Genomic DNA, 20,432 nt, shown 5'->3' on the forward strand with positions numbered 1-20,432 from the left:
AAAGAAATATTGAAAAGTAGTTTTACTTACTGTTCAATTTCGGATAATACCTGGAAGCAATGTTTCTTCCAACTTTATTAGTCAATCTGTGTTTTGAAGCAGTCAGAATCCAATTTTGATTTGAAATCTTATTAGTAAATGTTAATTCTTTAGTAAGGCTGTCAATTAAATTAGCATCCTACTCATTATAATTTGAGTTTATGAATTCATTATCAATATCTTGTAACAGATTATAAGCAGCACTTTCTCTTGAAAAAACTTGTCCACATAAATAAAATAACTTTACTAAAAATATCTTACAATTCCGAACTTCTTCGTTTGTAAGTACAATATTTCCTTCTTCCAATATCCCAGTTTCAAACATTCTTCTTGAAATTCTTTCATTTACAAAATAATTGTATTTTCTAGAAATAACAATGCCATCAAATGCCCGTTTTATGGATTCTATGGTTTGCTTATTTCCTGCTTTATTTCTAAGAAATGCAAAGAAATGTTCTGATTTAATGGTTCCTATTCTAGATAAACTACATTTGTCTTTTATATAACTAATTCCTAATAAAACAGCAAAAAAAGCATTAAAACAATCAACACAATAATTCATTGAGAAGATAGAAAAAAAGTTTTCTTTTTTCGACTCTTTGTTTTGTGAGGACCCTTGTAACTTCAATCCTGCTTAATAAAAGTACATGATAAATAAACCAACATATGCCCAAATTGTTCTCTCTCTCCTACACACTGTTTTGTCTCGTAAAATCATATTCATGCATGTCATTGGCAAGAGATATAAAACTGAAGCCTAATGTTTATTATGAATAGCATTTTCTAATGTTCTTCCATTCAAAATAGCAATCGGATAGAAGTCATCCATTGCATCATGACTACTATTTTTAAGAAAACAATCAGTAAGCGTTATATCATAACTCTTAATTAAATCAATATAAACTACATTAACATTTTGATGTTTCTTTTGATAATTTATTTGATTATTTTTACATACAAATAAATTGTTGTTTTTTACAAGTCTTTTTCTGGCCCTTTTTAACAAATTGACCATATCATTCGAATATGTTTGTGTAGGAATTGGAAATTCATTATAATATGGATTATTTGTAAATTCTTTTGATATTTCATTGAATTGTTCTCCAAATTTGCTTCTATAATGAGTATCAGAGTCAGTTGATATTATCGTAATATTTAAATTAACATCTTTCAATTTTATACAGATTTCTTCTATTTTTTTATTAACTTTATCATTTGCTGCACCATTATTTGACAGATATACATGAATAGGAAAGCATGGTGTTGCAGAGTGAGGACAAATTGTAAAAACAAACATTCCTCCAATAAAATTTTTTTTGTCTACGTTTTCTTTCCATAATTCTTTATAAAGATTAATGTCTCGACGATAATCATCAGGTTTATATTTGAAAACGATTGGTTTATTAATATATATGTAACATTTTCATTTTTATCCAAAATCAAATCCTCATCGACTTTCATTACATCAATGAATAGGGTTGCAGTTGTAGTGTCGATTTTATAGAGATTCTCTCCGAAATTAATAAATTCTAATTATATTATCAATAATATTTAAAAATTTTTCAAAAGATGGTATAAATGATTCCTTCATCCATTTTTTAATTGAATATATTGATGGACCTTGGAATAAATTACCGTGAAATCCATTAGATTTAGAATATCAAATATATTCTTTGATCCAATACGCTTTTGTTCTATCATCATAAACTGAATGATGACCAAGTCCTAAATTATTTCGACACTGATTAATTAAATGTTCAAAATCATCATCGTATTTTTGTATTTCATTTTTATCACTAAAGTCGTTTATAGCTAACTCGATTATTGGATTTTGTTTAATATTTTTTGTTTGTTTCTGAGATCTCATAAATTCCATTTTATTCTTTGACATTTCTTTTTGAACTTTTTCCCTAATCTTTTTTTTTTCTGGTGTGTTGTGTATATAAATTTTATACTTTCGATTTGATATGCATTAACTTGAACTTTATTATTATCAACTCTATCCTCATCGTGATTATATTGAATTTCATCATTATCAACTCTATTCTCATCATAATTGCTTTTAATTTCATATGAAATAGGGTAACATTCGAATAAGGATGTGTTGTTCACTAAATTAATTACCGAAGGAATTATAGTTCTACATGCATTTTCTGATCTAGTCGGTATTTTAATATTTGATGTGTTACTTGTTAATTTTGGTTTGGATAATGAACAAAAAATTTCATCATTTGACCAGTTTTTGTTTTGATTTGGATATCCATTTAATAATGAATTATAATGTAACATAAAGTGATGAATTGCGATAAATTTTGATATAATTGAAGCATATCAAATTTATTACTTTAATGATGTGAAGCTGTTATAAATTAATAATTTTTTTTAAAAATAATTGGCAAAAAAAAAATTTTTAATCTTATCATCGAATTGATAATTTTAGTATTTTCCGGAAATGTTACTATCGCTTATGATTAGGTAACTAATCACTATATTTTCTGATTTTTCTTGTGAGCATTGCTCACCCGTCTCGGAACTAGACATTTTCTGCTTGATAAATTTGCTCTCAAATTTGTTTTGTAAAGTATTAAAATTTGACTACCCATTTAAATCTTGATGAATTCGTGACCGCATAATGAATTCAAATAGTTATTTTTTCTTCTACGTTCAGAGCCTCCAATAATGAATAAACAGCTTCAAGAATTATTATATTTACATAACAAATAAATTATAACAATTTGCAACGACAAATTTTTAAGTTTTTGCTCTTGTCATCAGATATAAGAAATCTTGTGTAACTTAAAAACAAGATGAAAATTAAAAAAAATTTATATAAATTTATATTGACTTTTATTATTTCAATTTATATTTTGAATTTGTACTTTTGTTTTTAATTCGAAAGCCCAAATAAGCATTCTTCCAAGATCGATCATAAAAAAATAAGATAACAAAATTCAGTCAAATTAGTTTCATTAAATTTGATATATATAATAATTTTTTCTATAAATTTAATTCAGAGGAAAATGAAAAAAAATTAATTTTTTGTTTTAAAACGACCGTTTATTTGGTTGACAGCGTCAGGCTGGATAATTGATTTTAAATGTGACGTTAAGGAAAATAATAAACCTGTCAATATATTACGGTTTTCGATCCACCTATGATGCAAATAGAAGTAATATGACGATATAAAGCCTCCATTCAATTGATGATCGGTAGGGGTAATGATCTAATAAAATTCAAGAGATACAGAATATGTTTATTTTCTCAGCATGAAAAACTCTGGTCACATTGAATTTGGATAGGACATGGATCGATTTATCTTGATATTTTAAATTATTTTAAGAAATTATAATATACATAATCCCTCTCATGAAATTCCATATAACTTTGTTGATATATACTAGAACTAATGTATGTCATATTTATGTACTATTTTATTTCAAGTCTTGAAAAGGCATGGAGAAAAATGAATTTTCATGATTTTAACATACAATTTTCGACCGTTTATTTATCCTTTTGGATAAGAATTTCGTCGACAAAGACTCGGCATATTTTTGTGAGGAATTATTTGTTATTCCCAATAAGCATGTTCTCAAGTGCACAAGCATAATCAGTCCTAATTTGGAAATAAATATATAATTTTTATTTTAGTTGATGTTTTGCAAAACTAATTTTCCGGCCATAAGACATGTTATGTGAAAAGAAAAATGTCGCAGAAAGTTATTGAATTTGAGGTTATTGCAGAACAAGGAAGCGCCAGGTGTGCCAAAATGGGGTTCCATAGACCAAGTGATTTTAATTTCGAAACACCAATTTTTATGCCAGTTGCGACACAAGGATCATTAAAAGGATTAACACCAGATCAAATATTATCCCTTCCACACTCACCGCCAATTATCCTCGGAAACACTTACCACCTTGGAACTCGCCCTGGTCCAGAAATGTTTGAAGAAGTTGGTGGTCTTCATAAGTGGATGAATTGGCCACATGGACTTCTTACAGATAGTGGAGGTTTCCAAATGGTTTCTCTTTCTAAGCTATGCCAAATTACAGAAGAAGGTGTTCAATTTTCAGCTCCACATGCTTCTGGTTGCGAAATTCTTTTAAAGCCAGAAGATTCGATACATATCCAAAATGCAATTGGTTCTAACATTGCTATGATGCTTGATGATGTTGTTCCTTCCACATATGTTGGTCCACGTGTCGAGGAAGCAATGCATAGAACAATTCGTTGGCTCGATCGAGCAATTGCTGCTCACAAGCGTCCGCACGATCAAGCCTTATTCGCAATTGTGCAAGGAGGTCTTGACCAAGATCGCAGGAGATATTGCGCCACGGAGATGGTGAAGCGGAAAGATTCACTCGGCGGTTTTGCTATCGGCGGTCTATCGGGCGGTGAAGCCAAAGAAATTTTTTGGCAATCCGTTAAAACGAGTGTTTCTTGTTTGCCAAGGGATATGCCACGATATTGTATGGGTGTTGGATATGCAGAAGATATTGCCGTTTGTATTGCGCTTGGAGTTGATATGTTTGATTGTGTTTTCCCAACAAGAACCGCAAGATTTGGAACAGCATTAATATGGAGTGGTAGTGATCGAGTATCAAATTGGAAAGGTCAAGAAGAACCAATAGAAAGGGAATGTGGATGTTATGCATGTACACATCTTTCGAGAGCGGCATTATTCCATATAAGAGATACGCCAATGTGTGGACAATTATTAAGTTTACATAACGTCGAATTCCAAAATAGATTAACATCATATTTCCGCCAGGGTATTAAAGAAGGAAAATTAGATGAATATGAAAGGAATTTCTTCAGAGCGAGATACCCAAATGGGGACTACCCACAGTGGATCGTTGACGCACTCAGTAGCGAAGGAATCGATTTATTTCAACAAGATTAATTCATCAAAAATAATATAATTTTATGCTTTTATAAAAATTTTATATGAATTTATCTGTTAATGCTATGTCAATATTACTCGAAATCTTTTTAAAAAAAAAAAACACTTTATTGCAATAAAGACAAATTACTAAATTCAGTAGAAAATTTTGACATTTTGAATTTTAATTTCAATCAAAACCGATCAAAAGCACTACAATATTTTATATCGTCAGTTTTTGTAAAAACAATTTTCTTAAAAAATATATTTTTTAAATAGAAACAATCTTTATCAAAAAAATCAATTATTTGCTGCTGAGAAATCTTCATCCTCTTCGCTTTTTTCTGGTGATGACTCCTGACTTACTCCATCAATTTCATTTTCGTTTTCATGTTCTTCTGGATGATGTTGATCAGAATGCGAATTATTTTCTTCGGACAAATCGAATGTCGGGTTCATGCACGAACTTATTTCGATTTTTCCGTCTTCCACAAAAACCTCAAAAAAGTAAATATCATTATAATTATGTAATAATGAAGACAAGTCGTCATGGAACAACACATTTTTTGTTTTATAAGCGCATTTTGCGAAATGCAACAAAGGCACATCAATGTTAGCAGCTGCTGTCTCAGCAAATGATTGTAAAGGCACAGTTTCATCGAATACTATTTTTGGTATTCTCTTAATTTCATCAATATTTTCTATTTTATTTATCATATCGCAAACATTTAAAAAATAATAAATGCAAAGAACAGTTGCCTCAGAACAATAATGAATTCCATTTTTGAAACATTTTTTAAATTCGTTCACGAAATCATTTGAAATTTTGGAGAAATTATCAATAAAGTTTTGTATCAAATCAAAAGCAATTTCTAAATTCTTTGGAAGGAATGTTTCGAATCCTTGAAATATGATAATTTTCTTAATGAATTGTTGGCGCATTAAAAACTGATAATTGTTACGGAACTCGATACTTGAAGGAGATAAAACTTCGGTTTCTTTTGATATATATTTTACCAACGAATCTATAGTTTCATAAGCAATTTCAGAACAACGTTTTATCATTAGATTCGGCGAAATTTGATTATCGATTTCTCCATAAATTATCTTATAAACTTCTTTTGATATTTCAGCTTTTTTATTTCTTTTTATTGCTTCATAAATATTTTTCATTTCATCATATAATGCGTTTAATTTATTATCTAAAAAAATTATAAAGTGATAATGTTTCGTTGTATATTGGCTATGGGTTTTTGTGATATTATTACTCATTTGTGCGTCAGTAATTCGCGTTGCTTTGTCAAGACATTCAATAAGTGTTTTACCAAATGCCCAAATTTGAGTTTCCTTTGGTATTTCATCATCAAGATTCAGCTTAAGATTTGTTGGATGAAATGTTGAACAATCATTTTCAGTGGATATCTCTATAAATTTAGTCTTGAGAAAAGGATCAAATTGCGATATCCATTCAGATGCTTCTTGTTCATTCATCATTTGCGAACCATAAAGTTTTAGACATTTTATTATACATTCTATGTCTGATTGGGTAGGAATAAGAAGATGTACCATACAGAGAAATTGATACTGTGATGGAATCGCAAATAATGGTTCGATATTCAGATTTAATGGTAATGATGTCAATATTGTATTACCTGAAAGTGAAAAATAATAATCAGCTCGATGAAGCTTAGATTCTAACATGAGATTACTCACTTCAAAATGAAGACGTTTCTGTGTTTCAAGAGGAAGTTGAGGTGTGAGTTTGGAAATGTAATAATGTACAAATGGTTGTGGAATGAGTTCTTCAATATAAAATGAAATGACTTCAGCAATGATGAATCCAAGATTATGGGATTCTGTTAATGTGTTGGCAAAATCAATAAAACTTGAAAAATTAATAATCGGATCATTAAGTGGTGGAAACGTTTGACAAATATTATCTATACGATTGCATAAATCAGGAGAATCAAATAGTATATCTTTAAGCGAATTTAAAAAAAAAATTGGATTTTGTGGAATTCGTTGAAAGCGCTGTAAAAGATTATAAAATTTATTGTATCGATTCATGTCTTGAGAAAGGTGTTCAGTAATATCTTTTACTAATGAATTTAAAACTGGGTTGACTTCATTCATAAATTTGATTGACTCTGTGCCTACGAAATTCTGAAGTTGATACTTATCGTCGAATAAACATTGGGAAATAATTGAATGCTTTACAATGAACAGAAAAGTAAAATTTAACGTACAGAACTAATTGATAAATTAATTAAGAAAGTGCATTCTCCAGACAAATAAAAAGTTCGATGAAATAATTCAAATCATATTTTGCATAATGTAATAAATTTTACAGAAATTTATTCTCTATTCGAATCTTCATAAAATCTATCAATGTTTACTCAAATCTTAAAAAAAAAAATAACATATTTAAATTTTTTTTATGAATTTTGTTCCTTTGGCATAAGTTTGCAGGGAAAAAGACACTCACCTGCTCCACAGTCACAATAAAAAATTTCACCTCCGTTTGGAAATATTTGAATTACATCATGTCCTTTGTGAAACACTTTGCACATTTGTTGTAAATAATTCCATATGGCTATAAAATCTTACAAGTTTGACAAATGTACATGCTATCATGCTTTACATGTTTATATCCTGTACTCTCAAAAGTACAATGACCTTTCATGAAATTATTTTGATTTTCATTAGAATCATAAAAACTATTTCTGGAAATGGTTGATGCATTATTTAATTCTTGTAATGTATATTTAATTCCTTCTTTTTGTTTGAGCTTATTAAAAACATCAATATCATATCTAGCAGCTGCGAGAATAATTGGTGTTAACCCTTTATTATCTTTAATATTAACATCAGTTCCTTTATGATCAATAAGCAATTGAGCTATTTCTGAATTATGATTTAATAATGCTAAAATAAGTGCAGTGTGAAATAATTTAATTAAATTCCATATGTTTTTATTAAATATCAAATAATAAACATAAATTTCAAGTAAAACAATGAAATATCTTTAGCACTTCCTGACCAAGAAGTAATTCAACAATTTTCGTGTGACCTTTTTCAGATGCACACGTAAGTGCTGTACAAAATAATTCAAATAATTTTCAAATATTATTTTGAAATACAGAATTATTAAAATATATTTTATCTTTGGCATTGAAATCAATTACTTCTTGTTCAATAATATATATATATAACAAGTTCAAGGTTATTTGATTTTAAAGAATATAGTAAGATATCTTTTGGAATCTGATTTTTTTGAAGAAAATGTTTAATAAGATATAAATTTCCAATTCCAGCTGTATAAATAATGATATTTTCTTCAGTTTTATTTTTCTTCTAAAAAGGATAAAATTTCCTTTTAAAATACAAATATTTAATATCATTCACATTTTCTGCTTAATTTCACCATATTCATCAGTATTATTTTCATAAAGATATCATTTTGCTGAAATTCAATTGCTGTTTCTAACGATTTCCCATATTTTTGAAAAATTTTTCACATAAATGAATTATTTTTATGTTTCAATCTGTAATTGCATATTTCAATTAATTCTTTGTCTTGGCACCATTTATAAGTAAATATTTAAAACATTTAATTGAACCAAAGAATGAAGCATAATCAATTAATGTAACATGATTAATAAATGAACATCTTTCATAAAGTGATGGGTCAATTGTTTGATTAATATCGTTTGTGATGATATTTCTTGAAGTTTTTCTATTTCATCTTTTCGAATTATTTTTGCAATTTCATTTGGATTATATCCTTTTTTAATTAACTTCTTATGAAGCTCCCAATCATTCTTTGATAGTTCTTCATAATTTTCTATAAAGAATTGTTTTAAAGGATCATTAGAAAACAGATGCGTACCAAACATCATATTTCTTTTCGTTTGCATTTCAAGTTCCTGATTTTCTTCTTTTGTTCTATAATGTGAAAAATTTATGTTTCAATGTTTATTGTTATATTTTTATAAATTAAATTTTGCTTTATCATTTTATCTATTAAATAATATGATTCTTGTGTATTAATATGACTTATATAATTAACAAAAATATCTTTGATATTATTATTGTTGTTGTTGTTATTTCTGATTCTTTCTTCTTCTTTTGTTTGAACTTGTTGAATATATTTTATATAAATATTTTTTGTGTCTTTTGTGTTATTTTTGAAACAAAATGCATTATAAATTATACAGCCATTATCAATTTACAAATTTTAAAACAAAATTTTTATAATTACATTGGAAATTTTATGAATAGCTTCGGATTTTTACTAGTTTTTTGAAATTTTTCTACATCTTTTGGAAACTTAAAAATAAATTTTCCTTCTTTATAAACCATTCAATTTTGAATATTCAATAACCGTCACAAATTTTACAATTAATTTTTAATTGATATCGATTTTTTATAAATTATAATGAACATTAATCAATTAAAATTTATTAATATGAAATATTGTTCAAACATTGTTAGAAGAAATTTAAAAGAATATATTTCATGTAATGATTAACCTTATATAAAAAGCTGAAGTTATAATTTTTAATTACAAAGTTTTCTACAAAAAGAAGTGTTTATGATTTAAAATGTGAAGTTTCAATGAATCCCTTCCAAGAAAGAGATTATATCATTTGACAAAAACAAAACTTTTAAACATAATATATTTTTATTTAATATTTATATTTTAGATATATTCATAAAACTATTTCGAGATATATCATAACTAATAAATTTTTGTTTATTTTCGTTGTTAATATAAACAATAAATTTATCATATGTACAAATTAATTTAATAATTTTATCAGAAACTTCATATTTAGTGATAAATGTTCCATTAATACTATATAAATATAAATTACTTTTATTCCAAAACACAATATATCCAAACTTTTCATTAAATTCACTTCCATTGACTATTTCTGATATTTCAAATCTTCGTAATGTAAAACCTCGAATGATATCAAATATTATTATTTTATTATCTTTAACAATACATCCAATTAAATCATGTTCATTAATCGATATTTTTACTATTTAAAGGAATAATATAATTCGAAATTGGATTTATTAATTTTGGGATAAAGTTCATATAAATAATATGAAATATATCAATAACTCCAATTTCATTAATAAAGATTAAAAAATTGTTTTTAGTACTTAAAATGATTTTATCTTTATCAAAATTATGAAAAATTTGATTATTTTCTTGTTGAAGGAATTTATTTTTATTATTAATAATTTCTTGAATTTTTTGTATTAAATTTTGTTTATTAATTATTAAATTAGTAATTTTAATATTAAATTTATTATTTAAAAATTCCATAAAATTTTCATTATTACTTTCAATGAATGAAATATTTTTAGTAATAATTTGATTATTATTATTATTATTATTATTATTATCATTTAAAAAATCTGAACAATAATAAAATGGATAAATTATTTCTTGTGAACAAAATGTTTTAAGTTTTGTAATTTGTTTCGGTTTTGGTAATATTAAATCTTTTTGTTTATTAATAAATGAATGATTATTAAAACCATTTAAATAAATTAAAAAATTCAAATGTTGAAAGAAAATTATTTTTATAATATGTAATTAACTTCTTTGGTTGAAGAAGTTCATTAAATTTGATAAAATTAGAATTAATTTCAATGTTTAAATTAATGGAATGAATTAAATTATTAATTATATTAATATTATTATCATGAATACAATTTATTATAAATGTATTACTATTAAGAAAATAAAATTGAATGTTATTATCAAATGTATTATAATAAATTAATTTAGAAAATGATAATATAAGTAAAGGATGTTGAAAATAATATGAAAAATTAGAAAATCCAAAATTATTTACTATTTCATTAAAGTTATTATCATTTTTGATGTTCATAAAAATATCATTTGATTATTATTATTAATTAAATTACTATTAATTAATATTAATAAATATGATTTATATATAAATACAATAGAATCAAATTTATATTTTAAATAAAGAAATTTACAATTAAATTGTGAAATTATTTCTCCAAATTCATTATAATTAGAATTAAAACTTAAATATTCGATAACTGGATGCGTTTTTATGAATTTTTGTTTATCATAATTAAAATTATAAAATGGTGTTATAACACGTGAAGGCCAAAAAGGTTGTGAAAAATAATAAATTTCTTGATTTAAAATGTTTTTGTTTTTAATCATTAAATATTTAATATTAACATATTCTTTATATATATTAATTTTTTCTGAATTTCGATAAATTTTTGTAAATATTAATTGATTAAATATTTTATATATTTTAGTCGATATAATTTCATAATATTTATCAATTAATTTATTCGATATTATTATAATTTCATTCTTTTTAATATTTTCATAATAACTTTTTTGTAAATCCTTAAAATTGTTGAATTGTAAATTTTGTATAAAAATAATTTTTTTGTTTTCTTCTTTTTCTTCATTTATTTTACTGATAAAATCATGTACAATTTTGGGTGAGTTTTCAACCCATTCAATCAAATTGTTTTCTTCTGTTTCAATACATTTATTAATAATTTCATAAACTTCATATGTAAATTGTCCTATAAAATATGTAGAAAAAATAAATGAATTCAGCCAAAACATTTGAAGTAATTTAATCGTTTTATTATTATCTTCTTGAATTAAAAAATGGAATAAATTCACTTAAGATTAAAACTATAAATTCATTGTTATTAAATATTTCTTTATTTAAAAAGATATTATTATAATTTATTAAGATTGAAATACAATAAATTCGATTCTTTTCTATAACAATTTTACATAAATTATATATAATTTCACGTAATAACTTTTAAAATATTATTATTTTCTATAGTAATTTCGGTAGTTATCCTGTTAGTAAAACTTAATATAGAGTTATAAACTTTTGGTAATATTTGTATTAATATATTAGTTCGAATATTATATACTAAAAATAGTAAAAATTTGTTCAAATAAATTAATATCATTTTGAATATAATTTTTGTTGTTACATAATGTAAAGAATAATTCAATCGGATAAATACAATATAAATTAATGAATTCTTGTGATTGAAATGGATAAAAATAAATCACTTCAAATAATATGTCTGGAAATTGTTTTAAATTATTTAATATTAAATATACAACAAATTCTGTATATTTAATTCCATTTAAATAATTAGTTAATTCATTATAATTTATTTCATTGTTTTCAATAATTTTTAAGTTAAATCTTTTTAATAATTTTTGTATATTATTATAAAAATTAAATTTGTTTTTATATTTAGTAATGATTTCTTGTCGTGGAAATTCTTGTATCGTTTTCGATTTCAAAATTATCGTTTTCAAACTTTCATTTAATTCAAATTCATTGATAATATTATTAAATTTATCATTTAATAATTTTTGATTAATTAAAATCGTTTCTTTTTCAAAGTTTTTATGTTTCAAATTTAAGATATTTGGTATTAATGGACAAAAGATTTCAATGATATTAATGATTTCTTTGTTATTTTGGAAATAATTTGGCGTATTTTGAATATATTTTAATAAAAGTTCAATCGATTCTTTAGTAATTTGTGATAAATATTCATTGATATTTTGTTTAGTTTGATTAGAATATATTAAAATTATTAAACTAATAAATATTAATAAAATTATATTTGGTAATATATTCGGATATTTAATATTTTGATTAGAATAACATTCAATTAAACTAAGTTCATAATTAGATTTAATATCTGTTAATAATGAAAATAATTCATAGAAATAATGTTTGTTATTAAGAAATTTATAGAGATTTATTAATTTAGGAAAATTAATTTCAATTTTATTCTTTTGAATCTTATATAATAATTCAAAGATATTAAAATTGAAATTTAATGATTTCGTTGTTAATAATTTAATAATTAAATTCGTTTCTGTTAAATTATTCTTAATTGGAAATTCTTTCAAGAAAAATATTTTTATTTCATTTGTTAAATTTAAATTTTGTACATAAAATATAACAAGAATTAACTTAATTAAATATTTATTATCTTTAAGAAATTCTGTAGTCTTAATTAAGAATTGAATAATTATAATTCGTTTTTCTTCATTTTCATAAAATTTAATTAATGAAACAAATAATTCAAATGTATCATTAATAAATTCTTTTATTTGTTTGTTTTGAATAATATTTATATAAATAATTTCACTTAAATATTTTAATAATTCTTTTCGAAATATTTTCCCAAAACAAATAATTATATAAAAATGTTTTATATAACATTAAATTTTTGGTTAAAATTAAATAATTAATTAATTTGTTTAAATGAATTTCTTTAATAAATTCTTTTTTATCATTTAATATATTTAAAATATTATAAAATATTTTGTTATTGTTATTATTATTATTATTATTAACTTTCAAATAATTAATTAATGTAGAAAACATTTCTAAAAATTTGTTTTCTTCGTTACAATTTTTAATCATTTGAATAAATTTATAATTATAATAAGGAAATTGTAAATAATATGAAAATCCATAATAAGGTATAAACAAATTATTCTTTGGTAAATTAATTAATGTTGAATCAATGATTAAATAATTTGGTCCTTTCTTATATAAATTTTCTATTTCATTATAATTAGAAATCTCTCGAATATTAAATGATAAAGACCATAAAATATTATTCGGGATTATTGATCCAAATATAATTTCTTTGATGTTAATTCGTTCATTAATTTGATATGAATTATTATTAACATAAATTTTATTCTTCATAATACTTATAAAATACCATTTATTATGATTAATCATGATCGAATTTTGTAAAAATTGAAGTTCTTCATTCTTAATAATTATCGTAAATGTTTTACTTTGAAAGATTTGAAATTCATTCGTGAAATTTTTCGTAATTTTAAACCAAAATGATATATTTTCTAATTCTTGTTGAAATTTAATTGTAATATGATTTGAATATGGTAAAAATTCATAAATTGGAAAATGATCTTTTTTAATATCAATTAATTCTTCAAAATTAATATTTTGTTTTCGAATTAATGTTTTAAGAAATGATTTAGTAATATAACGATTTGAAATTTGATATAAATTTGGAATATTTTTATTTAATTTAAGATAAATAGGAATAGAATATTTAGAGAAATTAATGATATCAAATTGTGATGTTATAATTGGAGGATATTTTAACATTGGGATAAATACTGGTAATTGAAGAAAACTTTTCCCAAATATTAACTTTTGATATGTTTTAATATTTAATTTATATAAAATATGTGTAATATTTAATGAAAGTAATGTTTCATTTAATTTATCTTGAAATGTATTACTTAAAAATGATTTTAATAATTTAAGAATATATTTCTCTTTGATTAAATTTAATCGTTGTTCAAGAATTAAAAATCCATTGATATTTAAAAACTCATTTAAAAAATTATTCGAACTTTTAATTAAATTAATTAATAATAAAAATAAATTTTTTGATGAATTATTATTAATCTCATTTAAAAAAATTTGAATGATTCGTGAATTATTATCAAATGTTATAATCGAAAATATTAAATTATTATCATCAAAATTTTTATAAGATTTTAATAATTCTAAAAATAATTCTTTACGTTTGTTTTCATAATTTTGATAAAGAATCAAAAAAAAGTGCTTGAAATGATCGATATTTAATTAATATTTGTTCAAATATTTCTTCATTATGATTTAAATCTTCATAAAAAATTATAAAGTTGTTGTTGTTGTTTGAAACTTAATTTAAATTCATTCTTTTCGATTAATTCATTTAATATAATTGATGCTTTTTGAAATAATAAATTACTTTTATATTGATTTAAATATTCGATAAATAAGTCAATTGAACTTTCGAATTTTTTATTTGTTAATATTTGAATAATATTTAATATTAATTCTTGAAAATTATTTTCATTAATATTTATTTTATTAATTATATTTTGAAGTGGAAATTCTTCTTTAAAGATATTAAATTCAATTTCATTGTTTAATATGAATAAATAAATAGAATAAAATAAATAATATTTTATTAAATTACAATTTTCTTCTTTAAATATTTCATTATAAACAATTCTTAATATATTATTATTAGGGATTATTTTATTATTAGGAAGTGTTAATAATATAGAAAAATATTTCGATAATGAAATATTTGGTGTTACTTTTAAATAATTATAAAAGATATCAAATGTATTATTATGATTGTTATTAAAAAATTCATTAAAAAGTTCTTCTTTAACTTCAATGATTTTCCTTAAATAAATACTTATAAATATAATCGTGTTCTCAATACAAATTTTTGGTATTGTCACATTTTGTATTAATGTTTTCTTTACAAAATTAATAATATAAAATGAATTAGAATTTAAATTATTCGGGAAAATCGATTCTTTCTTAAAAATATCAATAAATATTAAACTTGATTTTAAATATGATTCTTTAAAGAAAAATATAAAGATAAATTGTTCAATAGATGGATCGAAGAAAAATGATGAAATAAAATTCGGAAATTGAAATACTGTCGAAAAAAATTCTGGAATAAGTTCTGAAGTACTAAAATCTGGAAATCGTAAAATTACATGAATAACTAAATCAATATAATGTATTGATGAAGGTAATAAATGTGTATGTTTCGCTATAAATATAAAATCTCGTAAAATTGCATTAATTAGTTGATTATTTGTTGTAAGAATCGTAAAAAAATTTAATGTGGCTTCAAGTAATGAAACTGATAATTGTGCAAAAACGTCGATTAGTTTCAATTAAATCTGGTCGTAAGTTAATAATATTATGAAAGAAAAAAATAGCATCAACTAAATTAGGATCACGATTTTTCCCTGATTTCGCTTTTGATATTTCATTAAGTTTATTTGTAAATAAATCTATAACCTTTTGCACACCTTCATCTTCTTCATTCATTGGAAATTAATCGTTTTAATACTGAAATGATTTGAATGTTTTATTTAAAAGTGTATTCTTCATTAAAAAAAAAAAAATTAAATTAAATTATAAAAATATATATTTTTATTAAAAAAAAAAAGAAAAGATAAAATGATTCATTAATTATTTCTATTATTAAATAAATATGAAAATATCGTTTGTAACACTGTTTGAAATGTTTTAATTCGATAACTCGTTGGAAAAGTTGATGAAAATTCATTTTCAATGTTAAGTCGAACAACTTTAACTTTAATTTCTGTCGCTTTCGCAATAATAAGCATTTCATAATCATATCCTGATGGCGTAATCTTAAGTTGTCTAAAAATAATTCGTCCTGCTTCTCGCGAAAACATGACTGCGCCGCAAATGTTTCGCGCACTTGATTTGACGCCATAAACGTCAAGCGCTTTGTTCGCTAAATATTCACAAAACACTGAGAGCGATGAACGCTTAATTTCATCATTTTCCGAATTCTTTAAATATTTACCAACAATAATAAATCGTTCCGTGTTATATAAATCATTAATTATCTCTTCTTGATAAGTTTCAAAGATAGAAAATGGAATACCTTGAAATGGAAGATACAAAAAGATGTATTGGCCCTCACGTACGAAGTCCTGAAATGGAAATACTTTCATTTAATGAACTGAAATATGGCAATGAAAGAACTCGAAATTCAGAATGTTCTCGTGAGAAATTAACTGAAATATCATAAGTATTATCATTGGATGAATTATTAACAATAATAACTTCATACGTAAACTCAACATTTTTACTTTTATATTCTAGAAAATATTCATATATATCTGAAAGTAATGAAAATATTCGATCTTCTTCATTACGAATTGGAATTATAATAGAAAATTGAAGTTCAGAAAGATCATAAATTGAAGGAAAAAGAATATTTTCTCCTGGAATAGGTGAAGGTTCAATAAAAAATTGATGTGATGTTGATGTTTCTTTTATATCTTTTGTTTCATTTTTATTTGTTTGAACTTGTCGAGTTTTTGATTTCTTGAAAAAATTAAATCGTTCCAAAAATGCATAAACTAACATAAAAGCACAAGCAGCAAAAAGAAGAAATGATAAAAAATCTGCTATAAAAGGTGGTTCTGGTGACATTTTGAATTTTTTTATGATTTGAAACCGATCAAAAATTAGGGTGCTTCATAAAATGAATATTGAAAAGTGTCACAACATCATAAAAAAAAATAAAATTTAAAATTTTATTTTATTAACAAACAAATTTACATATTTAAAATATATAATGTTTATAAAAATGATTAACTGGTGAATATGGTGATGAATTAAACCATATTATCGCATCTTCCATTTTCATTTTACTTTCACCATCTTCTAAAATATATGTTTTCCCATAATAAAATTCTTTTTCTTTTTCATTATCATTAAAATATTCATATCCTGGATAATAAATCGTGTTTTCTTTTCTTGTATTTGAGTTACAAAACTTTTCAATCGATTGTTGGATTTCTTCTAAATAACTTTTCATCCATTTAATTTCATGCGTTGTTATTATTGATGTTAATTTTTCTGAAAAAAGTTTCGCAATGTGATTATAACCTTTCCATATGTTTTCATACATCGCAAAATAATATGAAATGCAAACAACATTTAAATATATTTCTTCTGGAACTGATTTTAATTCAACTGTTTCAATAAATTTGTTCAGTTCTTTAATATAACAAAAATCTGTTTTTAATTTTTCTTGAACAATATTTAAATACAATTTAATTCCTTCTAAAAGATTTCCACTTAAGAACAAATTATGAATTTTCTCTTTTTCATTATTTACTTGAAATGTTAAATATTTCGTCGGCTCTTCAATATTAATTTCTTGATAAAATTCTTCTCTTTTATGAATATCTTCAAAATATATCGATATAACAAATCGTTTCTTTTCTGTTTCATTTAATTTGGTAAAAATTTCTTTTTCATATCCAAATTTGATACATATCATTATAAATCGTTCTTTAATCGTTGGATTATTAATTGTTAACATTTGATCAATTAAATACGCTGCAATTGGTTCGCCATGTTTCATTAAAATATGTTCGGCTGAATATATATCGCCAATACTTAAATATGATGTCGCAGAAAGATAAATATTCCCTTTTTCTAAATAATATTTCGATCGTTGATATCCAAATTTATATTCGAGATAAAGATCTTGTTTTTGAAATTCTTCGTCAAGAAATGGTTTCGCGCGCTGTTTCTTATATTTCGTTGTCCTCGTTATTTTGTTTTGATTTAAATTCGAATATTTTCGTTGAAGTGCTATAATTAATGCTTTATCTTCTTCATTAGTTTCAATTAATATTTGAAGCGCTTCATCAATATTCCCAATCGCAAGTTGATAATTACAAATTTCATTATTACTTGTCATTAACTTTGAGCGATTGTTCATCATTTCACGCCAAAATTCATATGAAACTGACGCTGATATTGCAACTGATAAATCATATTCACCTGAACTAAACATTTTTTCACAATAATGTTTATTATTACCAAGAAATAATTCAACTTCTGCTAAATGTTGAAGTTTTTCTTTAGATTTAATGGCACGTTTAATAATCCGCGTTTCATTATGATTTTGATCTAAAATTTCTTTCGAAATGGATTTTTTGGTTAATTTAATAAGATCATTAATATGTGGAATATCAAATTTTGTAAAAATTAATTTTTCTTTATTCTTTCCAATTCGTTTAGTGATTTTAATTAATTGTTCAAGACCTTTTAAAGGTTTAAGATAAAAAGAATCTAATCGAAGAATATTTTTCAACATTTTTTCTTTAAAAATTTTATCCAATGACCAATATTTAATCGATGATTCAAATCCTAATGTTATTAAAAGAAAACAATTCGTAGGTGAAATTGCTAATGATAATATTGACGAATTATGCGCTATAAATTTGGTGATAATAATATTTAATTTATAATTGTAAATAATAATTTCTCCTTTTATATTACTAATTATAATTATGTTTTTAATATATTGATGAAATTTAATGCATGTGATGGAATATTTATAATTTCCAATCGTTTCAAATGTTTTCTCTTTAAAATTCCATAACTTTAAATTACCTTTAATATCACCTGTAACAAATAAATTGGAATCTGTCGGTGAAAAACAAATATAATTTATAGTATTCGGTGAATTTTCATCTAATTCTGGAACTAAGTTAATTGTCGTCGAATTATTTTTATCTTTATAAATTAATGAACCACATTCACATGAATAAATTATTCCATTATCTTCAAAAGGTATAAAAATTCCATAAATTGGATAAATATATTGTGTCTCTGTTCTAAATACAAATTCTTTAGTTTCAATATTATAAATATAAATTCCATAACATTTTTTGACAAATAAGTAATAATTCGGAATGAAAATGATTAAAATTGATACTTAAAATTGGTTGTTTTTCTGATATTTTAATGTTTTGTATTAATACTTTCGTTTGTAATGAAAATAATCCAACAATTCCACTTACGTAGCCGCAGCCAACAATGCCGCCGCCTGGTGAAATGTCCATGCACGTCATTTTCCCAAATTTTTCAATTGGTTCAATGCGATCAATACGTTCTATAGAGTTTATATTCCAAATACAAATAGAACCTTCGCCACCTGTGGTAACAAATATATCATTAGAATTTGGTAAAAATTGAATTGATATGGATTTAAACCAATGACCTGAAATATTTTTGTTTGATGATTCTTTTGAATTGAATATCATATATACAAAATGTTCCATCTTTAAACCCAATCGCAATTCGATTTTCTTTAATCGATTTCATACTTGAAAATCCAATATTAGAAATTGAAATGATTTCATTAGGTTCATTAGACGTAGAATTCCAAATACGTAAAATTCCTGTCCGTGAATCGCCTGTGTAAAATAGCCCTGGATATAGTGTAGACCAAACACCTGTTTTAAGTGAATATGATAAACCTTTAATAAAATGAACTAATCCAATGTTATTCCGAATGTCGAAAATTCCAATGCCATTCTTAAAGATAACTAAACAATTCGTTTCACAATTAGGATCAAGTTCAACTGATGTAACTGACCCTCCATTAGTGTAATATTTTGTATCAATTTCATGTCCGTTAATACGAATTATATGTCCAAGCCCATTACCTCCAAAAATTATTGGATATTTATCATAATTAAATTGTGTAATAGCCATTATACGCATATTAGAAAAATCTCCAATTTCTGTTTTTGTAGTTGTCCCATCAAGTGAATAAAGAAAAAAGATAGAAAAATAACACGACCAACAAAATAATGTTAAATCTTGATTCCGCCAACAAATCGAGATAATTATTTCTTCATTAGGAATTGTTCGTATAATTTCTTGACTTAAAATATTAACAATATGAATTTCTTTAGAATAATAACTAATAGCTATTAGTTCTGTTTGAATACTTGCAAGAGAAATAGTTCGAATAGCATTTTGTGATGTTATAACATTAATATTCTTTAATGTGATTTGATCATAAACATAA

At 23.5% G+C, this 20,432-nt stretch overlaps 1 protein-coding gene across 1 annotated transcript; it reads left to right on the forward strand.

Moving 5' to 3' along the window:
• Positions 1-3,854: 3,854 nt before the first annotated feature.
• Positions 3,855-4,940, forward strand: GO595_004945 (queuine tRNA-ribosyltransferase catalytic subunit 1-like; the record flags this gene model as incomplete). The annotated part of the gene is made up of 1 exon (XM_067918133.1): positions 3,855-4,940. One exon carries the CDS (start codon positions 3,855-3,857, stop codon positions 4,938-4,940), a length of 1,086 nt encoding a protein of 361 aa, XP_067774963.1.
• Positions 4,941-20,432: the final 15,492 nt, after the last annotated feature.

The sequence above is a fragment of the Histomonas meleagridis genome (genome assembly GCF_020186115.1).
Source record: "Histomonas meleagridis strain 2922-C6/04-10x chromosome Unknown contig_30, whole genome shotgun sequence".
NCBI lineage: Eukaryota > Parabasalia > Tritrichomonadida > Dientamoebidae > Histomonas > Histomonas meleagridis.